The sequence below is a fragment of the Macrosteles quadrilineatus genome, unplaced genomic scaffold (genome assembly GCF_028750875.1).
Source record: "Macrosteles quadrilineatus isolate MER2022 unplaced genomic scaffold, UCM_ALF_1.0 Scaffold_9__3_contigs__length_116548681, whole genome shotgun sequence".
NCBI classification, from domain to species: domain Eukaryota; kingdom Metazoa; phylum Arthropoda; class Insecta; order Hemiptera; family Cicadellidae; genus Macrosteles; species Macrosteles quadrilineatus.
Window position 1 is genome coordinate 87,368,956 of NW_026542602.1, and position 25,969 is coordinate 87,394,924.

General features: G+C 36.2%; 1 protein-coding gene across 1 annotated transcript in view; it reads right to left on the reverse strand.

The window, feature by feature from the left end:
* Positions 1–728: 728 nt before the first annotated feature.
* LOC129002652 (uncharacterized) overlaps positions 729–25,969 on the reverse strand; it is a 32,137-nt gene continuing 6,896 nt past the window's right edge. The window contains exons 2-17 of the mRNA XM_054430624.1: positions 21,175–21,323; positions 20,270–20,396; positions 18,704–18,934; positions 16,198–16,415; positions 15,726–15,846; positions 15,135–15,362; positions 14,078–14,250; positions 13,027–13,150; positions 12,420–12,653; positions 10,549–11,090; positions 9,156–9,292; positions 6,707–6,876; positions 6,085–6,285; positions 4,997–5,073; positions 3,514–3,606; positions 729–939 (exon numbers count right to left, since the gene is read on the reverse strand). Coding sequence (XP_054286599.1) covers positions 841–939; positions 3,514–3,606; positions 4,997–5,073; positions 6,085–6,285; positions 6,707–6,876; positions 9,156–9,292; positions 10,549–11,090; positions 12,420–12,653; positions 13,027–13,150; positions 14,078–14,250; positions 15,135–15,362; positions 15,726–15,846; positions 16,198–16,415; positions 18,704–18,934; positions 20,270–20,396; positions 21,175–21,323 — 2,924 coding nt within the window. The 3' untranslated portion in view covers positions 729–840. The remainder of the gene's footprint in view (positions 940–3,513; positions 3,607–4,996; positions 5,074–6,084; positions 6,286–6,706; positions 6,877–9,155; positions 9,293–10,548; positions 11,091–12,419; positions 12,654–13,026; positions 13,151–14,077; positions 14,251–15,134; positions 15,363–15,725; positions 15,847–16,197; positions 16,416–18,703; positions 18,935–20,269; positions 20,397–21,174; positions 21,324–25,969) is intronic.

The following is a 25,969-nucleotide window of genomic DNA, read 5'->3' on the forward strand; positions in this document are numbered from 1 at the left end:
GCACTGTAGTTTTCTATCAAACTATGCTTACCTTTAAGATTTTTCTCCGACTCCTAGAAGGCCACCCCTTCTTAGAAGGTAGCAACTGAATAATGTGTTAATGTTATTTGTATACCCAGTAACTTTGTTCCAAGTTTTACTATCTATCTTTACTACCATCTTTACTATTATTTAAATATGTTTATCTGTCCCCAGAATTTTTTTCAATCCTTTTGTGTTGTGTGTATGTATATTTATCAAAACAAAAAAGTAAATCGGTCCCAGGTCTTGATCTTACCCAAAGACCTAAGGTAGCTCATTCCCTATGTGGGAATTTCTCTAAAAAAAGTCTAAATTGAAAGATACGAAGTATCACTTCTTAAGCTATGGTACTTAGGAAACTTTTTTCTCTCCTGTATAGGAAAGTTGTACAGAAACATCCTGTCTATTCCTCCTTTGATTTAGTACTAAATTGGACTTTTCATTCACATTTTTAACACAAAACATTTCATCCTACTCAAATTCAACTAGATATAGGTAAAACAAACTTAATCTTAAAAAATCATTAAACAAATTACCTATATAAATCTTAAAAAAAAATAGGTTTCTTTATCACCAGCTATGTAGAAAGTGTCAGATTGCTTTTAGTGTCAATTCCAAATACTTAATAGTTTTAATGCTTTTTTATACTCAAGGATGGAAATAAATACCATTGAAAATAGACAAAACTGATCCGTTGAAATTTGGGGAGTAATGTGGTAATGATTTTGAAAAGGATAAACAAAGTTAGAAAAGTAACTAATTATGTATATATCTTTGGTAATAATAAATAAAACAGATGAAAAATTCAATGTGAACCATTTACAAAGCTGTAACTTTAATGTACTCCACTTGTAAGAATGGATCATTCTTCCAACTTGGGTACCAATCCTTCTTAGCATCCCAGAACCTGACGAACCTCTGAAACAGAAAAGGATATTTATTAATCATTTTTAATCTTTCATAAGGACCTTTCCCGTGATTTGCATCGGCATGACCAATAGCCAAGCTACTGTAGGATTTCTTTAAGAGTGTTTTCATTGAACATAGAACATTTTATATTTAACAAAACAAGTTAATTAGTGTAAAACCTTATGTGTTTTTTAGGTACTGGATTAAAAATTTCCTTATGAAATCTGGTAATTAAATGGCACTTACAAAGATTGAGGACGTAAAATAGTATATTTCATCACTAGGACGTAAAGTGACTCTTTTCTACACAAGCTCAAGTTTAACGACCTTGAATACTCCTTCCTTGTAAAATGAGTAAGGGCGATGAACTGGTTTTTATCATATCACACCATTATTTGAGAAAAAGTTACAGAAGAAAAATACTTTTTATGTATTGATAAGTACCCAAAGATACTTGTTATGTTTTTAGGTTTTCTTTAATAAAAACACAGTTAAACATTTTTAAGTTTAGATTTATTAACATCAAAACCACTTGGACATTACTAGATAGAGAGTCACATTTTTACATCAGTCATTGAGGTTATCCGGAAGTGAGAAGCCTAGCATATTACACAGGCTGTGTAGCCAACCTTACAAATATAAATCACCAACAACCTTATCAGGAAGGTGTGTGTATATATAACATCTCCCTTCCTTTTACAAATGAAAAAATACAATTTTATAATTTACCATAGGCTACTTTACATATTTACACTTCTTACTGATAGCGATTAGGCTTTTTAACAGACCTACCACTCCTCGTTACATAAACCTCACCAGGCCTAGGCATAGGCCGCTGTCTTAAGTTCACAGGTAGATCAACAGGGCAATTGTTCATAGGTACCGGATCTACATGTTCATTCACATTGAACTCATTTGCATTTTCATTGTTATTTACAATAGGGTTCTGAACTTTATCAGTTTCAACAAAAAGGTCATCATAGTTATTACTCTTAAAATTAGGTTTGTTTTGAGACTGTCTTAGATGAAATGAATTCCTAGTCAAAACTCTATTATTTTCATTTCTTATCTTGTAGGAGCGAGGACTACTACATTTTTGAACAATCTGAGCAGGCTCCCAAACTTTATCTCTTCTATACATAACATAGGGTTTTGTAAAATCAGATTTAGGCTTAGTATTCCTGGAGCTTTAAAATCCATCTTCTATGTGTCACTGCACAGTTTTATTATTAATCTTCTAATAGGCCTACACCTATTCACTGTAACCGTGTGTCCTAGACACTTTATTAACATCTAACCACTACACTCACTAGATAGAGAGTCACATTTTTACATCAGTCATTGAGGTTATCCGGAAGTGAGAAGCCTAGCATATTACACAGGCTGTGTAGCCAACCTTACAAATATAAATCACCAACAACCTTATCAGGAAGGTGTGTGTATATATAACAATACTTGGTTCTATTTGTTTTATTTTAACTAGTGGTCGTCCAGTGGTCGAAAACTCGACCGAAAATGTGTAATGTACAGACTTTTCTATTTTCACCCCACACGGTAAATAAAATATGTGATTGGAATTTCATCCATTTCTTTTTGCGAATTTCTTTAAAGGGAAGTAGCTATTACCGTAGGTCTCATGGTAAGACCTAGGCCCGGGACCGATTAACTTTTTCATTTTGATGACCCCAGAGGCCAAAAACACCATTGGTTCAAATTTTTATTTATGTATATATATATCTACAAACTACAAAATGTGAAGTCAACGAATTATTTACTTATAAATTTATCTAAAATCTATAATCATGATACCATATATGTATGTTGTGAAGAATATTTTCAATGAAAAAGATTGTTCTAAAACTATTTAAATGCTACTGAGGTATGTTATTCTGTATGTGTGTTATTTTTACGTCGTGACAAAAAGTATTGTTCATAACCTGTACCAAAAGCTGTTTTCCTACAGTTGCTCCATTATTCCCGTCCACGGCTTCGCCTCGTACGGGAAAATAACTCTCTCGTGAAATTTGGGTTCCCTGTGTTAGGCTTTGCCTCACACATGAAACTTGAGCGTGCAACGGAAAATGCCACTTTCAGTCCTAGTAATGAAATATTCTATTGCTTTCATAGCTTTATATTCTCTGTTATGGTGTCTAGCCATTTTTTTTGTGGTTTTCCAACTCTTCTCTTTGCACCAATTTTACTTTCAAGCCAGATTTTTGCCACATTTCTTTCATCTTCTTTTTACATGGCAAAACCAGTTATGACACCATCGACTGTATCCTATGATCACAGACATGGAATCCTATTATTCTCCATTTCCTTATTTGTGCTAATATCTTTGTTTCTGTTACTGTATCATCTGTATGTGGTTTTAAACACATATTCAAAGAAATTTAATTTCTTATCTTCTTTAATTTCTTTCTTAGCTTTGACCTGAAAGAACGCCTGGTTTTAGTCAGTAACAAAGCTTCATCATCTCTCTCCATTCTTCAATCACCCTTCATTCATAGTCAACTCAAATATGCACTGAAGTTTCTGTGAATTAAACAAATTTAAATGAATATAAGATTGACTCATACTTACTTTTGGATCATCGTATTCCCATGGTTTGTTTGGAAACAATTGATCAGGAAAATCTCTGTAGCCTCCTGCATGAACCCCTAATGATATGTACGCCTAGACAAAGGAACAATGATTAGATCTAAGTATTCAATACAAAAAGTAGACAAAAACTAAAAGGTTACAAAAAGTCTAATTTATATGGTTTTTTATTACTATTCAACTAGCAGGGTTCCCTTTACTCCTGCTTAGCACCTGGATAAAAGAATAGTGATAATATGTCTGTACATTTCAAGATAGGAAAACATTTATAGTAGAACCACTGATATCATATAATCAATGGTATCTCCAGAATTTGAAATCTGCTGTTTACTTGTATAAAATGTATAGCAGTTGTAATTCATAAACAGGAAAAAAGTAGTCTAGTATTTCCTCGTGTTTTTGGAGACCAATTAATGTTCATGTCCCAAGCCTTCACCTCAGTAATCCTCAGATATGGCGATGAGGTCTGGGCCCTCAGTGCTTGAAAGGCACGTCTTCTATGACTGGCATTCCCGCATTCAGCATCGAGGACTCTAGCTAGTCGCCTCTGCCTATCGCATGTTCTCCGAGCTTGCAGTCATGGTAATCAACAATGTCAACCCTGTCTTGCATCTCACGAGGGAGCGACAGGAAATCTACCGCAGAAGATCTGAAGTAGGCAGATAGACTGCTGCCAGAGAATAGCGCGACTGCAGTTTAGACTGATGGCAGCGTGAATATGGGATGCTGAGTTAGGGGACGTAGGACCGCCAGGCTCATTCCTAGCATCCGACCACGGATTGAATGGAACCATGGTGAGGTAGGGTATTTCATGACCCAGTTTTTTGTCGGGTCACAGGTACTTTTTTGCACATAATGGGGAAGGCCGCCCGATCTGACTGTCTGTACTATCCCGGCATTGCAGACACGGCCAAGCACTCCTTTTTCTTTTGTAACAGGTGGTATGACTCTTGGATCTCTAAAATCAGCGTCGAAATCAATACCGACTACATTGTTTGAGCTATACTCCAGGGGGAGGGTACCTGGAACTGTATCAAGCAGTTCACTGAGGCCATACTTTGGGCTAAGTAGGTTGATCTCGATCGACCTTAGCCTTGGGTAGAAAATAAGAAGAAAGAAGAAAAGTCCTAATGGCATAGTAAAAAAGGGCTAGCCCGAAGTAATGTACTGACAGTTCTAGATAGTGTCCTAAGGGATGAGGGGGTTTTTTAGCCCGTAGGCCAGGAATAACATTGAGCCTGCGGAAATCCGGCCCTACTGAGAGGACATTAAGCCCCTCAGTGTGCATAAACACATTTTAACCTCCTCCCCACAAAAAACCTCATTTGTTTTTTGTACAGTAAATGTTAGATTACTTAAAATAATTCCACCTTTTAGGACCGTCATTCTCATAAAATGTTATTTATGGCATCAAAAATAAAAGATAAGCTGAAAAAAAATTATTTAAAAAAGGATTTGTGCTCACCTCTTGTTTTAAAATCGGAAAAGATCCTGGAGAAAGTTCATCAATTTTTCGATTGTCCACAGAAAATGTAACTTTATCTGTTGGAAGTTGAAATAATATAGAACAATTTCAACAGAGTACAGTACAGCATAAATGAGAATTATAACTAAAGAAGTACTGTATTTTAAATGGTATAACATGACTACGTACTTAGGTCATATTACTGACTTTTGTATATTGTAGTAGACTTCCTATGTTATGTTTGGGCCATCTGTACAGTTAGGCCAAAACTAATGTGCCCGCGGACGGGTCACTACTATTCGAACTAAAACATACAGGTACCAGTTATTGCAGTGCTGGGGGTAGGGATGTGTGAGTAGCAAGACACAAATGTTTTCATAAAAGTACCCCCACCAACCCCCTCGCCTAGACCCAACCAGATCTGGTTGCACGCACAAATCTTTGGCTGAACTGTACCCAATATTTACTGAAGACAAAATAGTCTATAATGAGGTTCTCATAGAGTGTACCATAAGATATTGATTCTATCATAGTTTTTAATATTTAATGGGGAAATAAAAGTGGCTGTAGATTACATCATTTTCCCTTTGGTTTGAATGAATTTAGTTAATGTAGAAAAAATTCAGATTTTAATCGTACCAGCAAAATTTATTGGTGACTCAATTGAACTAAGTTCTAATACTCATCCAAAAATGTGTAATTGAAAGAATTTATTGTTTGAATTTATGCAAGAAATTAAGGTGAAGTGAGCAAACCTAATGCACACTGTTTCGTCCTTAATCATAAATATTCTTCCCCAATAGGGCCACCATTTTAGCACTCACTCCTTGATAACCCCAAAGCTACAAAGAACATTCTACTTACTGAACTCACATTTCATTCAACTTGAATTACACCCAGGTACATGTTACAATCTCAAAGTAAATCAAATCAAACTTTATTGTAACAAAAACGGCTGTACACAGCATTGCTATAAAAACAGTTTACATTTTCAGCAGAGAATTATGATAATTTACATTCTTGGCCACTCTTACATTCTAACATAAAAGTAATGATAATGTAAAAAGTAAGTGATAAGAATAAGTTACCTGGCATCCACTCCATTTTGAAGGTATGAAAGCCTTGGTACCACGGACTGGAGCCCTTGATGTTGTTAAGGTTGACATCTTTGTTGGAATTACTCATGACCCCTGCAGACATCTGATTGGCCGAGACTCCTGTGTTTCCCGTGGACATCGCAATGATCACCTTCTCGTCTACTCTTGGGTTGACAGACTCCAGCCACAGATCTGAGCAATCAACTTTTGAAATGATATGATTTTTGACATGATTACTTTTTTGTCCTACCTTCACTTGCAAAGGCGATAGGATCTGTTAAGAACTGTTTTACAAATTACTTCAGACTAAGCCTAGAGGGTTGCGACATTATCACTTAGATGAAATCCATAGGTGCACCACAATACCAGCTTGCTCCCCGACAAAAAAAGGTTGCTCACTATAGAATACCGAGGATCTTAAGAGATAGCCAAAGTAAAAGAAAAAAACCCTACAAAAACATCACTGTAGACAAACTTCTATTAACCTCTATCAGGATTGAGCCAATTTCCTTCTGATTACCACTATCATTATATCCTCTTAGCTAAGCTGCAATAACTGAAAAATGAATTCAATCTGAAGATATTCTCAAATCATAACTAAATCAATGCTCACCTGGCACTAACCAATCTCCTTTAGGGAACTTGGCTCTGATCTCAACAATCCCGTAGCGAAAAGATAACGAGTTTTCTGTGTTGAGTCTAGCCGAATATATGGGAGGAAGGATGGTAAATCCTTGAGCCGTTCGGTGACAGTAGTTTGATGCCAGATTGGAAAGAGTGCACCTGACAACAAAATCAACACAGTTGGTTCCTAGTGAAAATAGTATATACTCCGCCACAAGGCTGGAAGGTAGGTGTTCACAAGCCTTATAGTTCATATGAATACTGTACATTACCTGGTCTTGGGTGAATTGTGAACGATAATTTTTGTGACACTACCAGCAACAAATATATAGAGTAGGCTAAGCAAACCACCCCTTTATACGAGAACAATTACAACACTGTTTATTAAACACTATTTTTAACCAACCTAAAGTTAACCCTTTGAGTGCCATGCACCGATATATCGTTTTGCACAACACATCTGAAAAATACTTCACAACGATATGTCGTCATCGGTAGTCTTATCGAAAAATACATTGCAACGATATATCGGGCCGGCGATACTTTCGATCATGTGAGTTTTAATGGGCATATCGGTTGACTAGGTTGTTATTTTAAAACAACGATGATTTCATTTCAATGGATCTCTCATTATGATCGAGGTACGATATATCGTTCTATGGCACTTTTGGGATGAAAATTTATACTTTTACCGATTTGTATTCTTGTGCACTAAAAGCATTGTCCCTATGGAAAGCCTGGCACTTTTCGGACATACCTAGTAAAAAACTCTGGCACTTTTCGGAAAGTAACAAAATAAAATTTTGCCACCCAAAGGGTTAATCTGAGTTTTATAGTTTTTTACAAAGGTAACATTTACAAAACGATTCCATAATTTTTTTTGTATGTTGTATTCCAGGGTGGGAATGCTTATATCTCAGAATTACACAGCTTGCCTATTAATAGGCTATATATGATTATTTTAAGGAGCAGAGTGGGTACACTGTTCCCATTTTCCTACCCCACTATACCACTGTTTATTGGGACAGTTCCTGTCCAAACATCTATGATATTCATAATGTAGCTTTGTGTAAAGTCTACTGAAGAAATTCATACTGTATTGCCTTTTTTAAAGTACAGTAAATAGATTAACCACGCTCAAGCTGATTTCATCAAGCCAGGTCTATGTGGTCTAACAGCTGTCAGGTCTACAAAGAGTACAAAAAAACAATTTGCTTACTTTGTAGTATGACAGAAACTATTCGAGATTCAATATCTTGTTTACAATTATAAAAACAACAGCAAATATATCAATTTCTATCTGGGGTCATCACAATCTCCTCCCTGTAATGACTTTGGGAAAGTAAGTTATCTAGCAAGCTATCTTTTGTAAAAAGAAGTGTTATTTCAGGAACAAAACAATAGTTGTGTTTCAACGCAATAATTTTAGTGATATTTAAACAACAATCAGACTTGGTTGTTTCCCCAATAAAACCATAAACTGTAGTCAAATTATAATACAACAATCGATGTTAAGGTAGACTTAGTTTACTTGAAAACATCATTGGCAAGTATATTTTGAATATGATCAGTAAACAGACGGAAGGAACATGAACCTCAAACGGAAGGAACATGAACCTCAAACGGTTGCCAAAATTATAATGATTCTGGTTTGGACATAATGCTCTATCAACGTAGATGACTAGACACAAAAAATTCTCTTTCGAGAATAGGTATTCAAAATAAATAAATCACAAAGAAAAATGATAGGGTTAAGAAATACAAAATGAAAAATCATGTGTTGAGGTGAAACTGCCTTGTGAAAGGACGAAATGAATCTTTGACACTTTACTAAATACGGTTCAGGAGAAATTCCACTTATTTCTGTTTGAACTAGTTAAAAACATCCTATTGCAGGATCAATTCCAGAAGTGATTTTCATAGCAGACAAAGATTGAGATTTGTAAAATATTCCATGATTTATCAGCTTTTCAAAACTGAATTTCCCTTGATATGTGCATTATTATCCAACCAAATTGATTGATTTGAGATAGAGTTTGTTGTTAAGCTGTTTTAAACAAAAATTCAGAAATATTGATTTGAGGGAACACAAAATGATACTGTATGACACTTTGATATAAGAAAACAATCACAATAGAACGGTAATTCAAATGTTAAATTACAATAAAAAAATCATTTTGTCACAGTAAAAGTGTCCTAGAATGGGTAACAATTAAGTTGCTATCCAAGATCATAAATGGGTAAACTAAAAAATAGGATAGTGTTCAATTTTTAATCATGGGACAAACTAACTAGTTAGTTTGTTAGCTAATAGTTATTTTAAAGAAACATTATGCATATTCATAAATCTGATGTGATGCCACAGTGACAAATTCTAACATCAACAAAGTTGAGCCAGGGAGAAATTACATACTAATTCTAGAGGAAAATCTATTTACCCTGACAGAAATAGTTCTCCTCGCCTCACAAAGGAGTCATTGGCTTTATCCTCCAACAACGTAGGTTTGATGTAAAGTCGTCCTTGCTGCAACCAGGAATTCTCTGCATCCTGAGTAAAACTTGTGAACTCGTCCTCCTAACAGCAAACACAATACAGAGAGTTGTAGGCTGCTGATCGTAAACAAATAGTAAATTGAACCAGTTTACTGTTTCAGTTATACTTGATAATGTTGGTGGAGTATAGTCTTTGATTCCTAGCAAGATTGTTACCAGACCCAGATGCTAGTTTGTTATTGGGCTATAAATTATGATACTTTCTAACAAAAAGGTCAACGTTAGATAGTAGCAATACTAGAGTTTTAACAGTTCCCTTAAAAAAAAGGTAAATATGTCACTGGCATAAATAAACACCAAAATAACAAAAATGTTTTCTAAAAAGATTTCATTGCACTATGTCCTATCATAGACAAAAATAATTAAATATAGACTGTCAGCCGTGCTACTGTTACCATGCCTTCTTGCGCACACCGCTTGGAGGGCCGTGTAGTTACATAGCACGTACGCCGTAACTACATGGCGCTCCCAGCGGTGTGCACCACAACCTATGGTATCCGCAGCACAGCTGACGGTCTATATTTAATTCTTTTTGTCTATGGTCCTATGCTCTATTCTATTTACTATTTCTTAAAAGCTCACAGAAAATTGTCTTGGATCTTGGATTACCTACTAATCACCTCATAGTATTGACCAATGGAGAAATCAATATGCTAGTTGATGATTGACCAAGGTAAGATGTCACTGAACCTAAATTTATAATTATCATTGCTTTTGTTAGGTGTAAACTAATTCATTGCACACTTTTTATTCTTGAACGCTAGGTGAGTGTATAATGGAGGAGTGATGATCTATGTAACTTTGTTACCGACTTATAGTAGCAGCTGTTTCTTTACTGGGTCCAGTTTAGAATCCTCAAAAACCTTTTGATTGCCAAGCAGGTACTATAACCACTCAGCTACCTAACCATAGTGATGCACAGACTATTAAGGTTTTGACAGTCTTCTACATGTTCTAAAAGCAGAATGGTTGACAAAACTACTCCTGTAATCTTATAGAATTCAACCTCATTTCTGAGCCTGAGCTCTCTTGTACATAAGTCTGTTTTAGCCTTTTTGACAAGGGTTTCTTATAATCCTCCATTATGTTGGAAAATGTTTTGCTGACCTATGAAAGCATTGCAAAATCAACAAGGGAAGAATATTCTTTCCCCAGTTGGTTTCTAACGAATTAGTGTATTCAAGTTTAGGTTCAAAGGGCGTCTCTAGCCAAGGAGAAGAGGGTATAACTTAATATAAATCAGTGACAGAACTGTTAACTAAATAATAAATAGCTTACCAAATATTTTCCTGCAATAGATATCTGGTGTGACCACCCATCCATGTTGTTAAACTTATGGTCCATCAACACATCTCCTGGGCATGTGTTTATCTTAACTCCACCCTTCGTTACAGAAGTCAACGCAGAATCACAGTTCCTGTTCGGTAGTGAAGGATTCCGGTCAGAGGGAATGTTGTATGGAGGATAAGGGTTTGGATTCATGGTTGACGTTGACTGGTCGGGTTGATATGGTTTCTGGTTGGAATTTGTTAGAGGATTCTGGTTTGGTTGATATGGGTTGGGACTCTGATTAGGAATTGTCGGAGGATTTCGGTTGGGTTGATATGGATTGTAAGAGGATACTGGTGGTGGCCGGGTTACTGGTGGTTTAGGGCGTGGTTGCGGTTGGTATGGTTTCAGGCTTTGGTTTATATTGGTTTGAGGATTTTGGTTGGGTTGATACGGTTTGGAGTAATCAGGCGACAAAGATGGGGGTCGCATCACTGGTGATGTTGGGGGTGGTTGGGGTTGGTATGATCCACCTTGGTGGGGATCTCCCTCTGTGGAAAACATATTTAGTCAGTAAACCATTGATTTAACCTTCAGGGGAAATAATAATGTAAAAAACCAGGGGGGAAAGAGGGTCAATAGAAAAATATTGTTTGTAAACCATTAATTTATGTTCATTATTTGGACCAGTTTAAATGTTACCTATAAAAAATAATCCACAGAGCAATAGCTTCTTTTTTGGATGTCAAAGAAATAAATTTCCATGCACAGTTTTAAATATTTCCATTACCGGTACACTAATCAGTATTTAACTTGACGTTTACTTTTATCATCGAAAAGTACCTAATAATACAAACTGATGCAAGGTGTCTGGTAGCCGAGTGGTTATTGTGCTTGCCTTCAAATCTGAAAGTCAGTGGTACTATTCCAATTGAGATTGTTTCCAGACCTAGTTATCAATTGATTACTTGCAAGACGAAGGGACGTAGGTACAGTGGCTTATTATATAAACTTACGCCCCTTCCTCATGCAAGCGTTGAATTATGCTATCTAACAAAAGGGTTGGTTTCAGCAAAGAGAAGTTAGTTACAGAGGGAACTTGCATATGGGACAATTGTGCGCTTTTATCTCTAGTATGTTGTGTACGCGTACATACACGCTAGGAGGAATATACTTGTGACGAGCAAGGAAGAACCTAGCTGTGTGGGGAGCACTGTATGAGAGTTCAGGTAACTAAGCGCACAGGGTCTTTCTCATGTAAGCGTTGTAATACATGAGGGCGAGGCGGTGGTTGGACTTTGCCCTATACATGGGCGACTAGTGCTGGGCACCACTTAAGTGTACCATTGAATGTTTCCTCTGTACCTTTACTACTTCTCTGTGAAGTTAGACTGTAACAAGACCAAAGAGAAATAACAATAAGGAATTTTTCAAGTTGATCACACACAATTGAATTTACAAATAGATCTGTGATCAAAAGTATGGAATTGCTCAAATTAAGAGGGAACTTTCAATCCAATTTTGCCTTGAATAAGAGTGGATAGAAAAAAAGTTAGTGAAATGGACAATATTGAGAAGTGGCGGGATGGGATGTCTTAGTAACTCTTCTGATCAAAATGATTGGTTAAACATCTTATTCATACTAAGCTGCAATATTTTAATTTAATCTATTCTAGGGATGTTTGTTTTTAGTAAATTGTTAAACTAACGTTGATATCAGGAACCAAACAACATTTTTGGCACTTTGTTTCATTATAAGTTTTTGTCTCAATTACCCACAAGGCTAGATTAAAGCTCGCAGCTGGAATTTACGTAAATTGTTAAGAGGTAGCTGAATTACGCAAAAAATTGGCTTTGACCTTGAACAGAAATTAACCTACCGACAATCTCCAACACGCCTTTGACTGTGTTGTCAAAAGCTTGTTTCCCTATAGTAACTCTCATCCAGTAGAAGACTTTGTCTCCTTGGTTCAGGTGCAGATTTGGGTAATAATAACTCCAGTGTCCATCTCTTGTGCGTGTGACGTTGGCCACATAGTTCCCAGGACCCAACGTTCTGAACTCTTCATTCAGTTTTATGTTGAAAGCCAAAATTTTAATGTCTTCGCTATCCCCTAGACATACACATCATAAGCGAATAATCACTGGGTAACTTAATGTCATAGACTAGATCTTTGCTGGACTGTAGTTTGGTTCCAAAGAATGGTTTGACAATCCAGAGAAAAAAGAGGCATGGGTTACAGGAGCAACATATTTAGAGTAAGAGTAATATTAATAAAAATAGACGATTACAAAATATAGTTATAACAATTGCATGAAAAATAAATGTAAATCTTTGTAAGCGAAATTGAAACTTGTATCCTAAAAACATAATAAATGATCATATTGAGGAAAAATAATAAAACTTTTACTTCTGTAAGAATTAATTTTGTGTATATGTTACAAAACAAAATAAATGAAAGTTTTGATGTTGATAATTGAACATACCTGTGATTGTAATGCTTAACCCTGTCGGGTAGTAGAATTGAAACTTGGTATCCTTTTCCAATAACTCTTTGAAACGCTGAGCTTCATCAAACCATCGGTTGGCAGAATCTTCCGTAAAAGATGTCTGAAATGCATTGGCTCATTGAAATAGTGAACTTAATATGCTGTCTTTGTTTGCTTGTCATTATACTTTCAAGCTCTAAATTATATAACATTTTTTAATTGCCCATCAAAACTAAAATAAAAATGCCGTTATCATTACTCGACTGTCAACCTGATGAAAATACTGGCCGACTATATGGATGTCTTGTCAAATACAACTCATATACTTTAGTCGATTTGTGCTTACACAAATTATAAATTATGGCCACGCATCCGAAACAATGGCTACCGTAGTACCTACATTCTTTTGCAAGTTCAACAACACGGTCATTTCTAGCATAAGTCTTGACAATTTTCATTCATATGATAGGCTTTTGAAGCCGGGGCAATTTAGATAAACAATTGGAAAGACCGAGTTATGTATATTGTGGTGATGTGATGTATTTTATTGCAAATTGGGTGAAATATTTAATTGCCTGACTGTTGGGCTAGGGCCTGGAGGACCCTAGCATGTTGGAATTAAGAGCGTGCTATCCTATGATACCCTCATAAAATGACAATTTCATTGGAAACGTTGTTGGGGGATCAGAGGGCGAAGATTTTTAACCAGACCAGAAGCCAACTAGAACATTGAACTATAGCTAATCTTCCAAACTAAATTGCTAAATAGAGTAAAAATTGAGACGATAACAAAGTTGGGCTGTTGCATTCCCTAACCCCTTATTGAAAATATTTTGTTTGACACCTAAGGCATTTCCTGAATGATTCGTTATGCGAGGTAATCGTAATTTTAGAATTACATTTCTGCGTATGGGGCGAAAAACCCTTGGTTTGCTTGATGTGCCGAGACCCACTTGCACAGGAAAATACCAGGTTAAAAGAGGCTGCCCATGTCTTATGAAAAAATACAATTGACAGAATAAAAATCAAACTTGTTAGGATGACTCACACTGTAGGTGGTGTTTATGTTGAACCTGTGATTCCAGCTGGTCCTCTGCGTCCCCGTGCCTCCGCCTAGAGCCCCGTCCAGTGACGGGGGACTGTTGACAGTTCCAGGAGAAGGACGAGAGTATGTTGGTCGGGTGGGTTGAGCTACAACGGACCCCTGGGCGGAACCCACATCTGCAAACATTATCAGTTTATATAAAACATACAACAACTTACAAGGATGTTTAATAGAGCACAAAGACCTGGGTTTTAAGGATTTTCATTATGAGGCCAACCTGGATGGAAAAGACTCTACTCTGGCACAATAACATATTTACATATTAATAAACTAGTTTACCTTGTGGTTGCCAGATTCTTGAAATGTGTAGATATCTTGCTCGATGTACATTTCTCTACACGTGTAGCGAAATGTACATCGAGCAAGATATCTACACATTTCAAGAATCTGGCAACCACAAGGTAAACTAGTTTATTAATAATTCGTTCTTGAAGCTGGTATAATACACAACATATTTACACTATACCCAAAAATTAGAATAGTTACACTGTCACTGACATTCAACTAAATAAGGTTTGTGTTTTAGTTAGAGATGATTTATGTTCAAGGGGCTTAGGATTTAGTTGGCGACGAATTGGAGCAATAGGAAGTAATAGGAAATATGTCAGGACGTAGGATCTTTCTTACCAAGTCAAATGTTCTTAGTTAAAAATGCAGTCAGCAACAGTGAAATATTAAAATTTTTGTGTACATATTATACATTGTGAAGCATTAGAAAATGTTACTGGGTGATTATTTTGATCTTATAACTCCCACATTTTGACTGCGACAGATTTTTATAGTTCAAAACTACAGCCATAGAGTAAATAAAAGCATTGTTTAACCCTAAATAAATAAATTAACTAGGGGTGGGCGAGTAGTGATTTTTCAATTTAGAGTCGAGTCAAGTTGAGTATATTTTGTGTTTTAGTTAGAAAGGATTTAGGTTTAAGGGGCCTCATCTTAGAGAGTAAATTCTGTAGAATGTATCCACTAAGACTCAAAGTGTTGCTGTACTCACAGTTTATTGTCAAAACTCCTCTGACAGTAGCGTCAATCCCCTCAGATCCTAGCCTCACTCTCATTACATAGTATATCCGGTCCTCAGGCCCAGCCTGTTGATGGGGAAAGTCAAAGTTGTATAATCCCTCACTTCTGTAGCTCTTCGGGTTATAATGACCTCCGTCATTGGCTCGGAATTCCTCATTTATTTTCACTCGTATATCCTCGATTCTGTTTATATTGGCATCTAAACATATACACAGGGTGTTTCTAAATAAATATAGAGGTTTTTACGCCTTATGATATCCATACATTAGACCAAATAAATTATACATAAAATGAAATACAAATTCTAGAAATTGGTTAAGCATCATTAGTGTTAGAGGGTATGCGGTTAGTTGAATTCCATATTCAACCTGACTTGACGCAGTTGTAATCTCTTTATAAAAGGTTCACAAAGAATAAAATGTGCATGCACCTCCTCGATTAACAGTTAGCCAGTAGGAATCATGCTGCTGTATAGAATCATTCTAAGAGACACTTACCAAATGTCCAAATATTTGTAATAACTCGCCTGTAAATGTGTGAAATAGAAGACTTTGAAACTTACCTGGAATTGTAATCATCAGTGTTGTAGGACTCGAGAACTGGAACCGCAGATTCTGAAGATTATTTTTTAACAAGTCAGCTTGTCTAATCCAGTTATTGGAAGAACTCTGTGAAAAACTGCTCTGTAAAAAAATTGAACCATCTTAGAAAAGAAACATAAAGTTAAAATGTTTTATTTTTTAGAATTTATCTCTAAATTGCATACAATTTTACTTTCTTTCCCTAAGTAAATATTGTTTTTTGTCAACATGTTTGTCTGCAAATTAGTAACCCAAATTGTTGAAGTCATGTATCAAGGGAACCCTCTTCAATCTACTCTGTGAAAAAGTCCCATATTTGGACAAAATATTTGTGTTTTGTGAGCTTTTATTTGTCCTTCCATCAGCCTCTGGACTCTATATTTCTCAGGTAGGCTAGCTCAAATGTATCCCTTTTCAAAATAATTTGTAACTAGCAGTAAGAAATTTACTCACGCCGGTAGCATTGATCGTGAACTGGTGATTCCAGCTAAATGCACCTCTCATACCACCTCCGAGACCTTCACCTAGAGAAACGCTGTTTCCTCCCCCATAGGAAGGATTGTTTCCAGCATAAGATGGAGTGTTTCCCCCGCCGAAGGATGGATCCGGGATGACTGGTGCAGGCTTTGGACGAAATGGAATTTGATCTCCTCCACTGTGAGGGTTCCCCCCTGAGGAAAATGAAATTTTAAAATTTTTATAAAATATTTAACATAAAATACATTACTTGTAGAATCTTTCTCTATTAGTTCACAAAGAAAGCTGATTACAATTAACATATTTTCAGCACTTGCTCCAAGAGCTTGAGAATTTTGTTGTGGGGAGTACACAACAAAAGCTTGCATTTCAAGCTGGTATTTTGTTAAGACAATGTCTTCATCAAGTGAAGAATTATTCTTGCTTGAAAATGTTGAATTAAAATTCGTAGAAGGATAGTCGATGTTTATGCAATTAACCGCGGAAGAGGTAGGTTTGCGGAATACCACCATCTATTTCCTCAATTGACATTGGACAAAGTGAGGGTTTTTCTTTCATGAGAATGGAGTTAATCACGTTTATTTACACCCTCAAGAAACTCTATTAGCATTTAGTTTTTAGGCTATTGTTTCTAATAGCCCCTCTTCTAAAGACTTAAGATATCAGTTCATCGACGTCCATACTGCACTGTTGTTTGTCAGACACTGACTGGTTCGGTCAACAAGAGCCGGAAAACAAGTAGGCTAAATATAATAAATATATCTATGGTTCTTACCGTCAACGCAATCAGGGGTAGTATTACACTACGGCCGTTTCGGAGATGACTCCATCGTCAGGTGCGTAGTGGTACACTAAACTATAGTCTTGTCACATTTAACACGAACATTCTTCATTTGCATTGCGTCAGGTGTTGAATAAATAATACACATATATATACAGGACGGACACACGAAAACACGAATACACGAAAACATTTAGAGCGCGTGCACGGCTTGAAAACTAACGACCGACTGTCAGTTTATTCAGATAGTCGGTCGTCAGTTTTCAAGCCGTGCACGTGCTCTAAATGTTTTCGTGTATTCGTGTTTTCGTGTGTCCGTCCTGTATATATATGTGTATTATTTATTCAACACCTGACGCAATGCAAATGAAGAATGTTCGTGTTAAATGTGACAAGACCACATACACATGGTTTAGTGTACCACTACGCACCTGACGATGGAGTCATCTCCGAAACGGCCGTAGTGTAATACTACCCCTGATTGCGTTGACGGTAAGAACCATAGATATATTTATTATATTTTCACGCAATCTGCCACACTCAAGAATATAACAAGTAGGCCTACAAAACATTCTTGCGTGCTTGTCAGAACTTGTAGCAAGCGCTTGCTAGCTGGGGCAAGCTTTGTCCGTGAAGGCAAACGCTTGATACAATGTAGACTTTTCTCATGCCAGTTGTAACTTGCAAGCACTTGCCAACAAGGACTTGTAACCAGCTTTTTTTGTGAACGTACCCTTACCCTAACACAACATGTTACCATTAACTTTTGGAGATTATGGAAGACATCCTATGTAAACCAATTTTAGATTATAGTAAAAGTAATAATAGTTTTTTTTATCGTTTTATGGCCAATAATAACATTGTATAGCATACATCAAAGATGTAAGATATAATAAATAAGTAAAGCCAAAGACACAAGATGATAAATATAGAATACATAACTAAAGTTATAAATACAGGACAACTAGTGGGCCAACTATAGTATCCTATAGTAGGATTACAGGAAATTTATTTATAAAATCTATGAGTAAAATGAATAAATAAAACTACACATCTAATAGCTAGTAAATATTCCGGACTGTTGGGGCTCTCAGGTTTAGGGAGAGTGTTATAATAGACCCGGCACCTACTTGAGAAGGGAGTTTCGCAAAAGCAGCTGCACGGTATTGGACAAAGCAAATATCTTCCTTTGCTCGACGCTCGTGTCCCATAACTGTAGAAAGCATTTACTTGAATTGGCAAGAATAGGTATAGGGAAACCTTTTCTTTTTTCCTCTTTTCCTCAAGAGCAACTCTTTAAGGTACGACATTTTTAAATTTTGACTCTAATTTTCAATGAGTGAACATTTTGTGCTACCCCTCACCTCCACTGCATAAGGGCCAAAATTTTCAAAACTAACCATCATTATATCCCACCCCCAACCCCCCCGCCCATCATATCCAAACAGGTTTCCGCAAACTGATTTCAAATATCTAAAATTATAGTTAAAAGTTAAGGGGGGTTCAAGTTACTTTTCAGCCACCCTGTATTCTCCCTCCATAAGTTGTTGATACATTAATAATTGATGCGGCATAAAAGGTGGACAACTTCACAGTCAGTTTTTTTCTCAGTTGGCTTGATTATAAATCAATAATTGACAACAGCACTCTCTGTCGATGTCTCAATTCCTTAACTTATGTCAAAGAATAAACTTAACTTACGCTCAATATCCAGCACGCCATTGACAATAATGTCGCTCGCCTCTTTTATAAAGTTGACTTTCAACCAATAATAGATCTTGTTGCCTTGTTGCACCTGAAGCTCCGGAACGTCATATATCCAGAGGCCGCCACGCTTGCTGCTGTTGGGAAGGTAATGGCCACCGTCGCTGCCTCGAAACTCCTCGTTCAGTTTGAGCCGAAAGTCCAGGATTCTCACATTTATGCTGTCAGCTGCAGAAAAACTTACGGTAAAAACAGAAATATTGATGAAATGAAAAATTCCTTATTTTAAAAACCAGGCAAATCTCTCTTACACTTAACCTGACAAACTTAAATATAAATAAATAAAAATACAATGAAATTTCTTAATTTAATATAAATTTATATATTTAACACATCAAGAACAGATTAATCAAAAATGCAATTTTACAAAATAATAATTTTATAAAAAGAAAAGACAAAAGAAAACACGTTCACACTCTCACACGCACACGCACCAGCAATCGTGCAAATACGCAGAAGCCCTAGGACACGCCAGCCGAGACCATTTGCTCAAAGTAATTATTTTTTAGTGCCGCCACAAACTGGGAACGTTTATTAAGGGATTTAATGTGTAGGGGTAGGCTGTTCCAAAGACGGCAAGCAGTAACAACAAAAGCACCGTCATAAGCGGTGGTCACATGATGAGGTATACGCAACGTGATCGAAGAAAAACAAGAAATTCGTGAGTGAACTACCCTGAGACACAAATTTAAAATCGGATGTTAAATATTTTGGAGAGCCTGATTTCAAAACTGATTTCAAATGACAAAATTTTGATGGATCTTTGATAATTTAATTTCAAGATGTTTATACCTAAAGGTAGTATGGCGTGATATGCTCCTCATGCCGCAGACCATAGACAAATCTCAAACAATAATTCTGAGACCACCATACCCGCCTGAATCACAGTCATGTCATTGATCAATGAGTTGCAGTAACTGCGGAAGTGGGGCGTTGTTGATTTGATCAAATGAAGTTTTGTGTGCTGTGACAAAAAGTTCTGCAATCATTTCAGTGAATGTATGGAGGCAAAAACCTTTTTTCGTGTGTCCATAACTGCTGTGTCCCAAGTAAGTGAATAGTTGAATGATATGCCAAGATTCTTTACATTGTCGTTGTAGGGAAGTGCTTTGCCACTCACTGTGATTGGGTTTATTGAGTCTAAGTTAATTGAATGGCAAAGTCAAGGGTGGCAGATTACAATCAGTTTTGTCTTTTCTGTGTTTAGTCTCAGTCCATGATTCTCAGTCCAAGTAACTATTCGGTTGACATCTTCATTGATCCTTCTGACACAGTAATTTTTGTTGTTTGCAGTAAAATGGTCATAGATTTGTAGGTCGTCAGGGTACATATGGTGTTTACAGTTGGTCAAGGACGAGTTTATGTCATTGACGTACAGTACAAAGAGCAGTCAGTGGTCCAAGGTGTCTTTATTTATTGATTGACGATGGCTGAAGAACTAAAGACACAAGTTAGGAACCTATGTTTTTATATTACAGTTACAAAGAAAATCATAACCAATACCTGGTATTGAAATCCTCAACCCTTTTGGATTTAAAAATTGGAATATGGTGTCCTTCTCAAGCGTGTTCTTTAAACGTTTCAGGTTTTCTTCCCTAATGTATACAGACTCTTTAGAGTTACTATATATCTGCAACATATTAGACATTAGTACAATTATTGTATTATACTCCTGGCTAACAAGCCATGTCGCTATTATTGTTACTTAATTAAAGTTTTGTAGCATTACAGATCAAAATTATATTTTCTTATTAGTTATGAAGTAAAATAAAGTCAGAGTCGGCCTTGGGTAGTGCAGGATCCAGTGAAAAAAAAATCAGAGCCCTTACTACAAAAATTTAATAGTATCCTTACAATACTATACTAACTAAGACAAATCTCAATGTGTAATATACTCTCCGGTTTTCTTTTTTCATAATTGAATTTTTTGTATTTTTGCACAAAGCGTGGATTATAGGTGCGAGGCCCTGTGTGGTCGCAACCTCTTGCATGTACCTAAAGGCTGGCTCTGAATAAAGCTATACCAGATAACGTACATTGATTGGTATTTAACATAATATTTATTGGGGTTTTTATTTTACCTGCTGGGGAGAGGAATAAATTCTAAGATCATTTTTATCATAGGTATTGGCAAAGGACCAATAAGTCTTAGCTGTAATAAAACAGCAGGCACAACCCATTTATCTTTCTTATATCTGTGCCTTTGTCATTTCATAGTTTTTATTAACCGGTGGTAACAACGGTTTAGGGATATTGCGAATGGTAAAATAAAATTTATAAAATTATAACAAAAAATAAACAAACTGATTTACTAGAGAGACACATCACAGTAGTTGTCTTCAGATGATACTTGAGGATGTCAAACCAAAAAGGAGTTCTTAATGTATATTTGTATTTGAATGACTCACTGGTACAGGGGGTATGGCGAAGTAATGTTTCCAGCTATAACCTCCCCCACCATAGCTGGGATATTTGTTGTTGTAAGCCTGCCTTCTTGTTCTACCATCATTGTGACTATACAGGAAGTGTGTTTGGTCTCTGTCATGGAAGTTCAAACCTGGAAGCAAAGTCTGTTTGGTATTATCTTTTGACTATAGACACACCATTGTTAACTAGACAAAATATAGGTATTAGGTGAGTTGGTGATGGTTCAGTCAATACCACGGACTTCGAATCCATGACAGCAATGTCATGGGTTCTGGTCCTGGTAACTGCCCCAACTTTTTAGTATATTTTACCCTTGCACTGTACCAGCTTACACCTTCCAACTCTATGCACACTACACATGCCTCTGTGGCCCATGTGGACAGTCAAAAGCAAGGTAGACGAGGTCGCCAACCTCTTTTTGAAAAAAACAAATTAGAATTATAGCACCTAACATTCCAGGGCTTTCATGGTAAAGTTAAACTGAGGGCTGAGAATCTTGAATGGTAAGGTACATTTTGTTACTGACTAGACTAAGATCACCTGGCTCTTTAGTCAGAATCATTGATAACAAGCATAATTATTAATTTGAAAACATTAAAAAATCACTTACTTTAATCAGGATCAAATTGACAAAATTGCCGATTTACATACACAAGCTACTAAAGAGAAACTTGACAGTGTGGTTGGTAGTTATAGTTTGGTGCTTTGCCTGTTAATAATAATGGTCCTGAGCTTGTCTAATCAAGCAACAAACACTGAGCTATAGATACAAACAATTGAAAGACTGCCTGGATATAGATTTTTTTTACTCAGGAATGAGAGATTTGCTAGACATTAGCCACCCATTGTGCGGGTTGAAGTACATTGGAAATTGGAACTAGGGGAATGGAGAATAGGGATTGTGGGATTGTTATAAAGCCCTGAGTCCATAAACAGGTTGATTTCCCAAGATTACCAACATAACAAAAGTTTACAGCGTCTCAATTTTCTAACAGAGTTGCCGTCTAGCTCAGTGGCACATAGAAGTAGTGGCGTTGTAACGAAGCTACACAGATACTACGGTTTTATAAGATTCAGGACAGTGGTGTCATTTGATGTTCATGGACCAAACCTCTCTGTTCTAATTTCGGGGATATGTATATGCCATTTAGTGAATCACTTTGACTAATCTACAGGTTTTGAGTATGTGACCACAATAAAGCTAAATAATAAGAGACTATAATGTTACAAAATGAAATAAATTAAAATATATCTCCCTGACTTTTCACGAATTAACAGTAAGGCATTAAAGTATCAACCTTACCATCACAATCAGCCTAATAGGTACAATACTACAAACACTACCTATCTAAACTAACCCCTCAAATTATTCTCGATCATGGAAATAAGTTGAATGGCTAACTAATGCAATTATAGAATGCCAACCCTCATTCAGAATCCATTTAAACAAGGTGACAAATTGACGGGGATAGAGTACTTGACATACACATGTTCTTGCAAATTCTTACTGTCTTTTAGTCAACAACCTTTGCTAATAAGAACAAAAAAAATATCAAAATTCCAACTATGGCTCATACTACATATGGATGTCTTATTCAAAGAATGGAAGGATTTATTACATTTTATCAAACAAATTGCTAACTGTTTTGACCTGTAATTGTGGGTTTTTAAGATTCTAATCACCTTATCTTGATTAATATTGGGAAAAAAACAAATACAGCATTTAATGAACCTGTAGACTGTTACAATTATAGAATGCCAACCCTCATTCAGAATCCATTTAAACAAGGTGACAAATTGACGGGGATAGAGTACTTGACATAGGCTGCGGCCACACGGGCGTTTTTTTCACGCACAAACGCAGCGTGAAAACACGCGAAAAATTAAAGTAGCATTGAAACAAATGGGCGCCCGCTACTGCGGGAAAACACACTGCGTGTGGCATACCTCATTACATTTAATGCTGCTCATATTTCTCGCGTTTTTTCACGCTGCTTTCTTGCGTGAAAAAACGCCCGTGTGGCCGCAGCCTTAGACACACCTTGACGTAGGTAAAACTAGACTAAACTAAAAAAACTAAACTAAAAGGTAAATATACTAACTATACGTGTAGGTACAACTAGACTCAGCAGCTAGATGCAACTTGAGACTAATTGATGCAGGCGCTTGCGGATCAGTAAGTTGTGCAGTAATGTTTTTACTGTACAACACCTATCACCAAATTTTAAGGTACGACTTGACGCCTTTCGTCAAAACGGAGGAAATACAATTTGACTAGAATTTTGATACAATTTTGAGTGGGAGATACAACATCTACAGAATAACAGAATGGCGCCTACATCTACCTACTATCTACATCTACAGAGAAAACATCTGAAAAAAGTCAGCCTAGTCATTGGCCAGACCTCAGACCTAACAGTCTACCTCACTATACTCCAAAATTTTGGTAGTTTGAGAGGAAGATATTCCATCCCCTCCACCTCACCATAGCTTTGAAACAACAGCCGACAGCTGATAGATTTAATATCAAAAGTAGTGGTGGAACCTAGGAACCCTTCCCCTTAAACCGCCTAAATTTTGTGATCGAAATATTACAACTGGACAACAATTACCAATTAACAGCCTAATAGCATTAGTTCTAAGCTTTAATCCCAGGCTGCAGCACATGTTAGCTAAAGCTTTCAGACGTGTTTGTTGGGTTTGGCCTATTTTTCTTTTATAGTTGTAAGTGGAAGCTTGATCATGTTACTCTTGCGTTGGATAGAGCCTTAGAGTGCGTTTGAAGCTCAGAAGGATTAATAAACCGATTGATTGAGGAGCTGATCACGGGGAGGTAGGTCAAAGAATGTGTCTGGGTTTATCAATTTAATGAACATTTTACCTCCCCGTGTCCCCCCCCCCTATCCCTTGATAACTGCAAACTGCAAGAGATGGCCAGCTAGTAGGCCACGCTTCGCACTGATTTTCAGAGCATAGCATCATAAAATATATTTTAACTCTTGGAGAACAATTTGGTCATCAGTTTGTGTAATTCCCCGATGTAATTTATTGACACGACCCGGAAAATCACAGCCGTGATGTGTTAAAAGATCACTAGCTCCTCCTTCCAAAGTGAGTCACCAGTCAACCACACAAGATAGAGCTCACTCATCTCTACAGGTTTCAGCTACAGTTTTACTGTATTTTTCGTTTTGCGGAAAAGACAGGCTACTTGTGAGCCTTAAATACTACTCTATAATAAGTCTGAAGCTTTGGATGATGAGTTTCCTGTTGGTTACGTTTTAGCAGAGATTAAATAGTAGTAGGTTGTTTTGGGCCCAAAAAGTGTTGAATCATTTTGGCATTGCGTCAGGTATCTAGTCACTCCTTTGATCAATGGTTTTAGTGGGCTGGTGTTGACCAAGTGATTTCCCTAATAAACTTTACATTCTTTGCTTCACTTACACTTAAGCTTAAATGCCTCGGTAGTAAACCTGTAGACTAAGCAAATTTCCTTTGTCTGATTAGATTTTCACTCAAATATTTCCTTAAAATTGTCAGACTTATCCCTCCCTATTTGATAAATTACAATATGGTACAGGAATACTTTGGTTTGCTGGCGTGTTTTCCATTGAAATAGCAATAGCTTAGTATGAAAGAAAGAAATTTGCCAAAATATATCAAATTGTAACCGTACATAATCAAACTACAACAGTTTAGGTCTAATTAGATCCCATAAGAATGACGTAGGATTTTAAAAATACAGTGTTTGAAATTGCTGTCCGTAACCATTAGACGTACGAGAACGCTTCAATAAAGTATTCAATAAATTGTTTTTTTAAGCTTTTCAAAATAAATTAGAACGAAATTTTATGTTATAAGAGTAAGAAATGGAAAACCTCGATTTTACTCCATAAAGCCCCGTTCCCAAAGTTCAATCATAATGGTGCACAATCTGTTTGAGTAAAATGTAGGTTTTAACGTTTGTAAATAATAATTTTACAAAATGTAATCAAAATTGGATGTTTTTACTATAGTTATTGTGCTAACGGACATTATACAGGGTGGCTGAAAAGTAACTTACACCGGGAGATGTAAGTTACTTTTTAACCCTTAACTTTTTAACCATTTAAGATATTTGAGATCGAGTTGATTTTGTTGATTCAATGCCATTACGAATGGGCCTTCATTGTACACTTTTTCAGACAATAAGTTCACTTTATTTCCTTATTAGATTTATAGTAGTAAACTTTAAATCCCCGTAGATGCAATCAAGAAAACCAGACCAAAGTTTATCATTAGTAGGTTACCTCACAACAATCTACGTACTGTACATAAATAGATAAAACAATTGACCAAGTGGACTTCTTTTCCTGTTGTATAATTTGAAGCTTTAACTTGTTTTATCGTCGTTCTAAATGTACTTTGTGCGTTGATATTGGCAAATAGAGCATTCTTACACTGTGTTGAATTTACAATTCGTGTTTAACTATTTGGTTACAATGGTATATTACAACAATTAGTTTACATATAGAACATGTTTATTTAAAATTTAAAATGTTTTAAAAATAGTAATACAACAAGAACCAAACTTTGCAATAAAATACCCTCTTTATAAACCTGACAAAAATATTTAAGTTGTCATTAGCTAAGCTATAAAAGGGTGGTAGGTATTTAAGGGAGTTTGTGTGACACGCTTTATTATAGCTTTATTCTGAGGTAATATAATGAATTTTAATATCCTGATGATAATTATACAAATTCGTTAATTACAAGCAAAAATGTGGTTCGGATTCC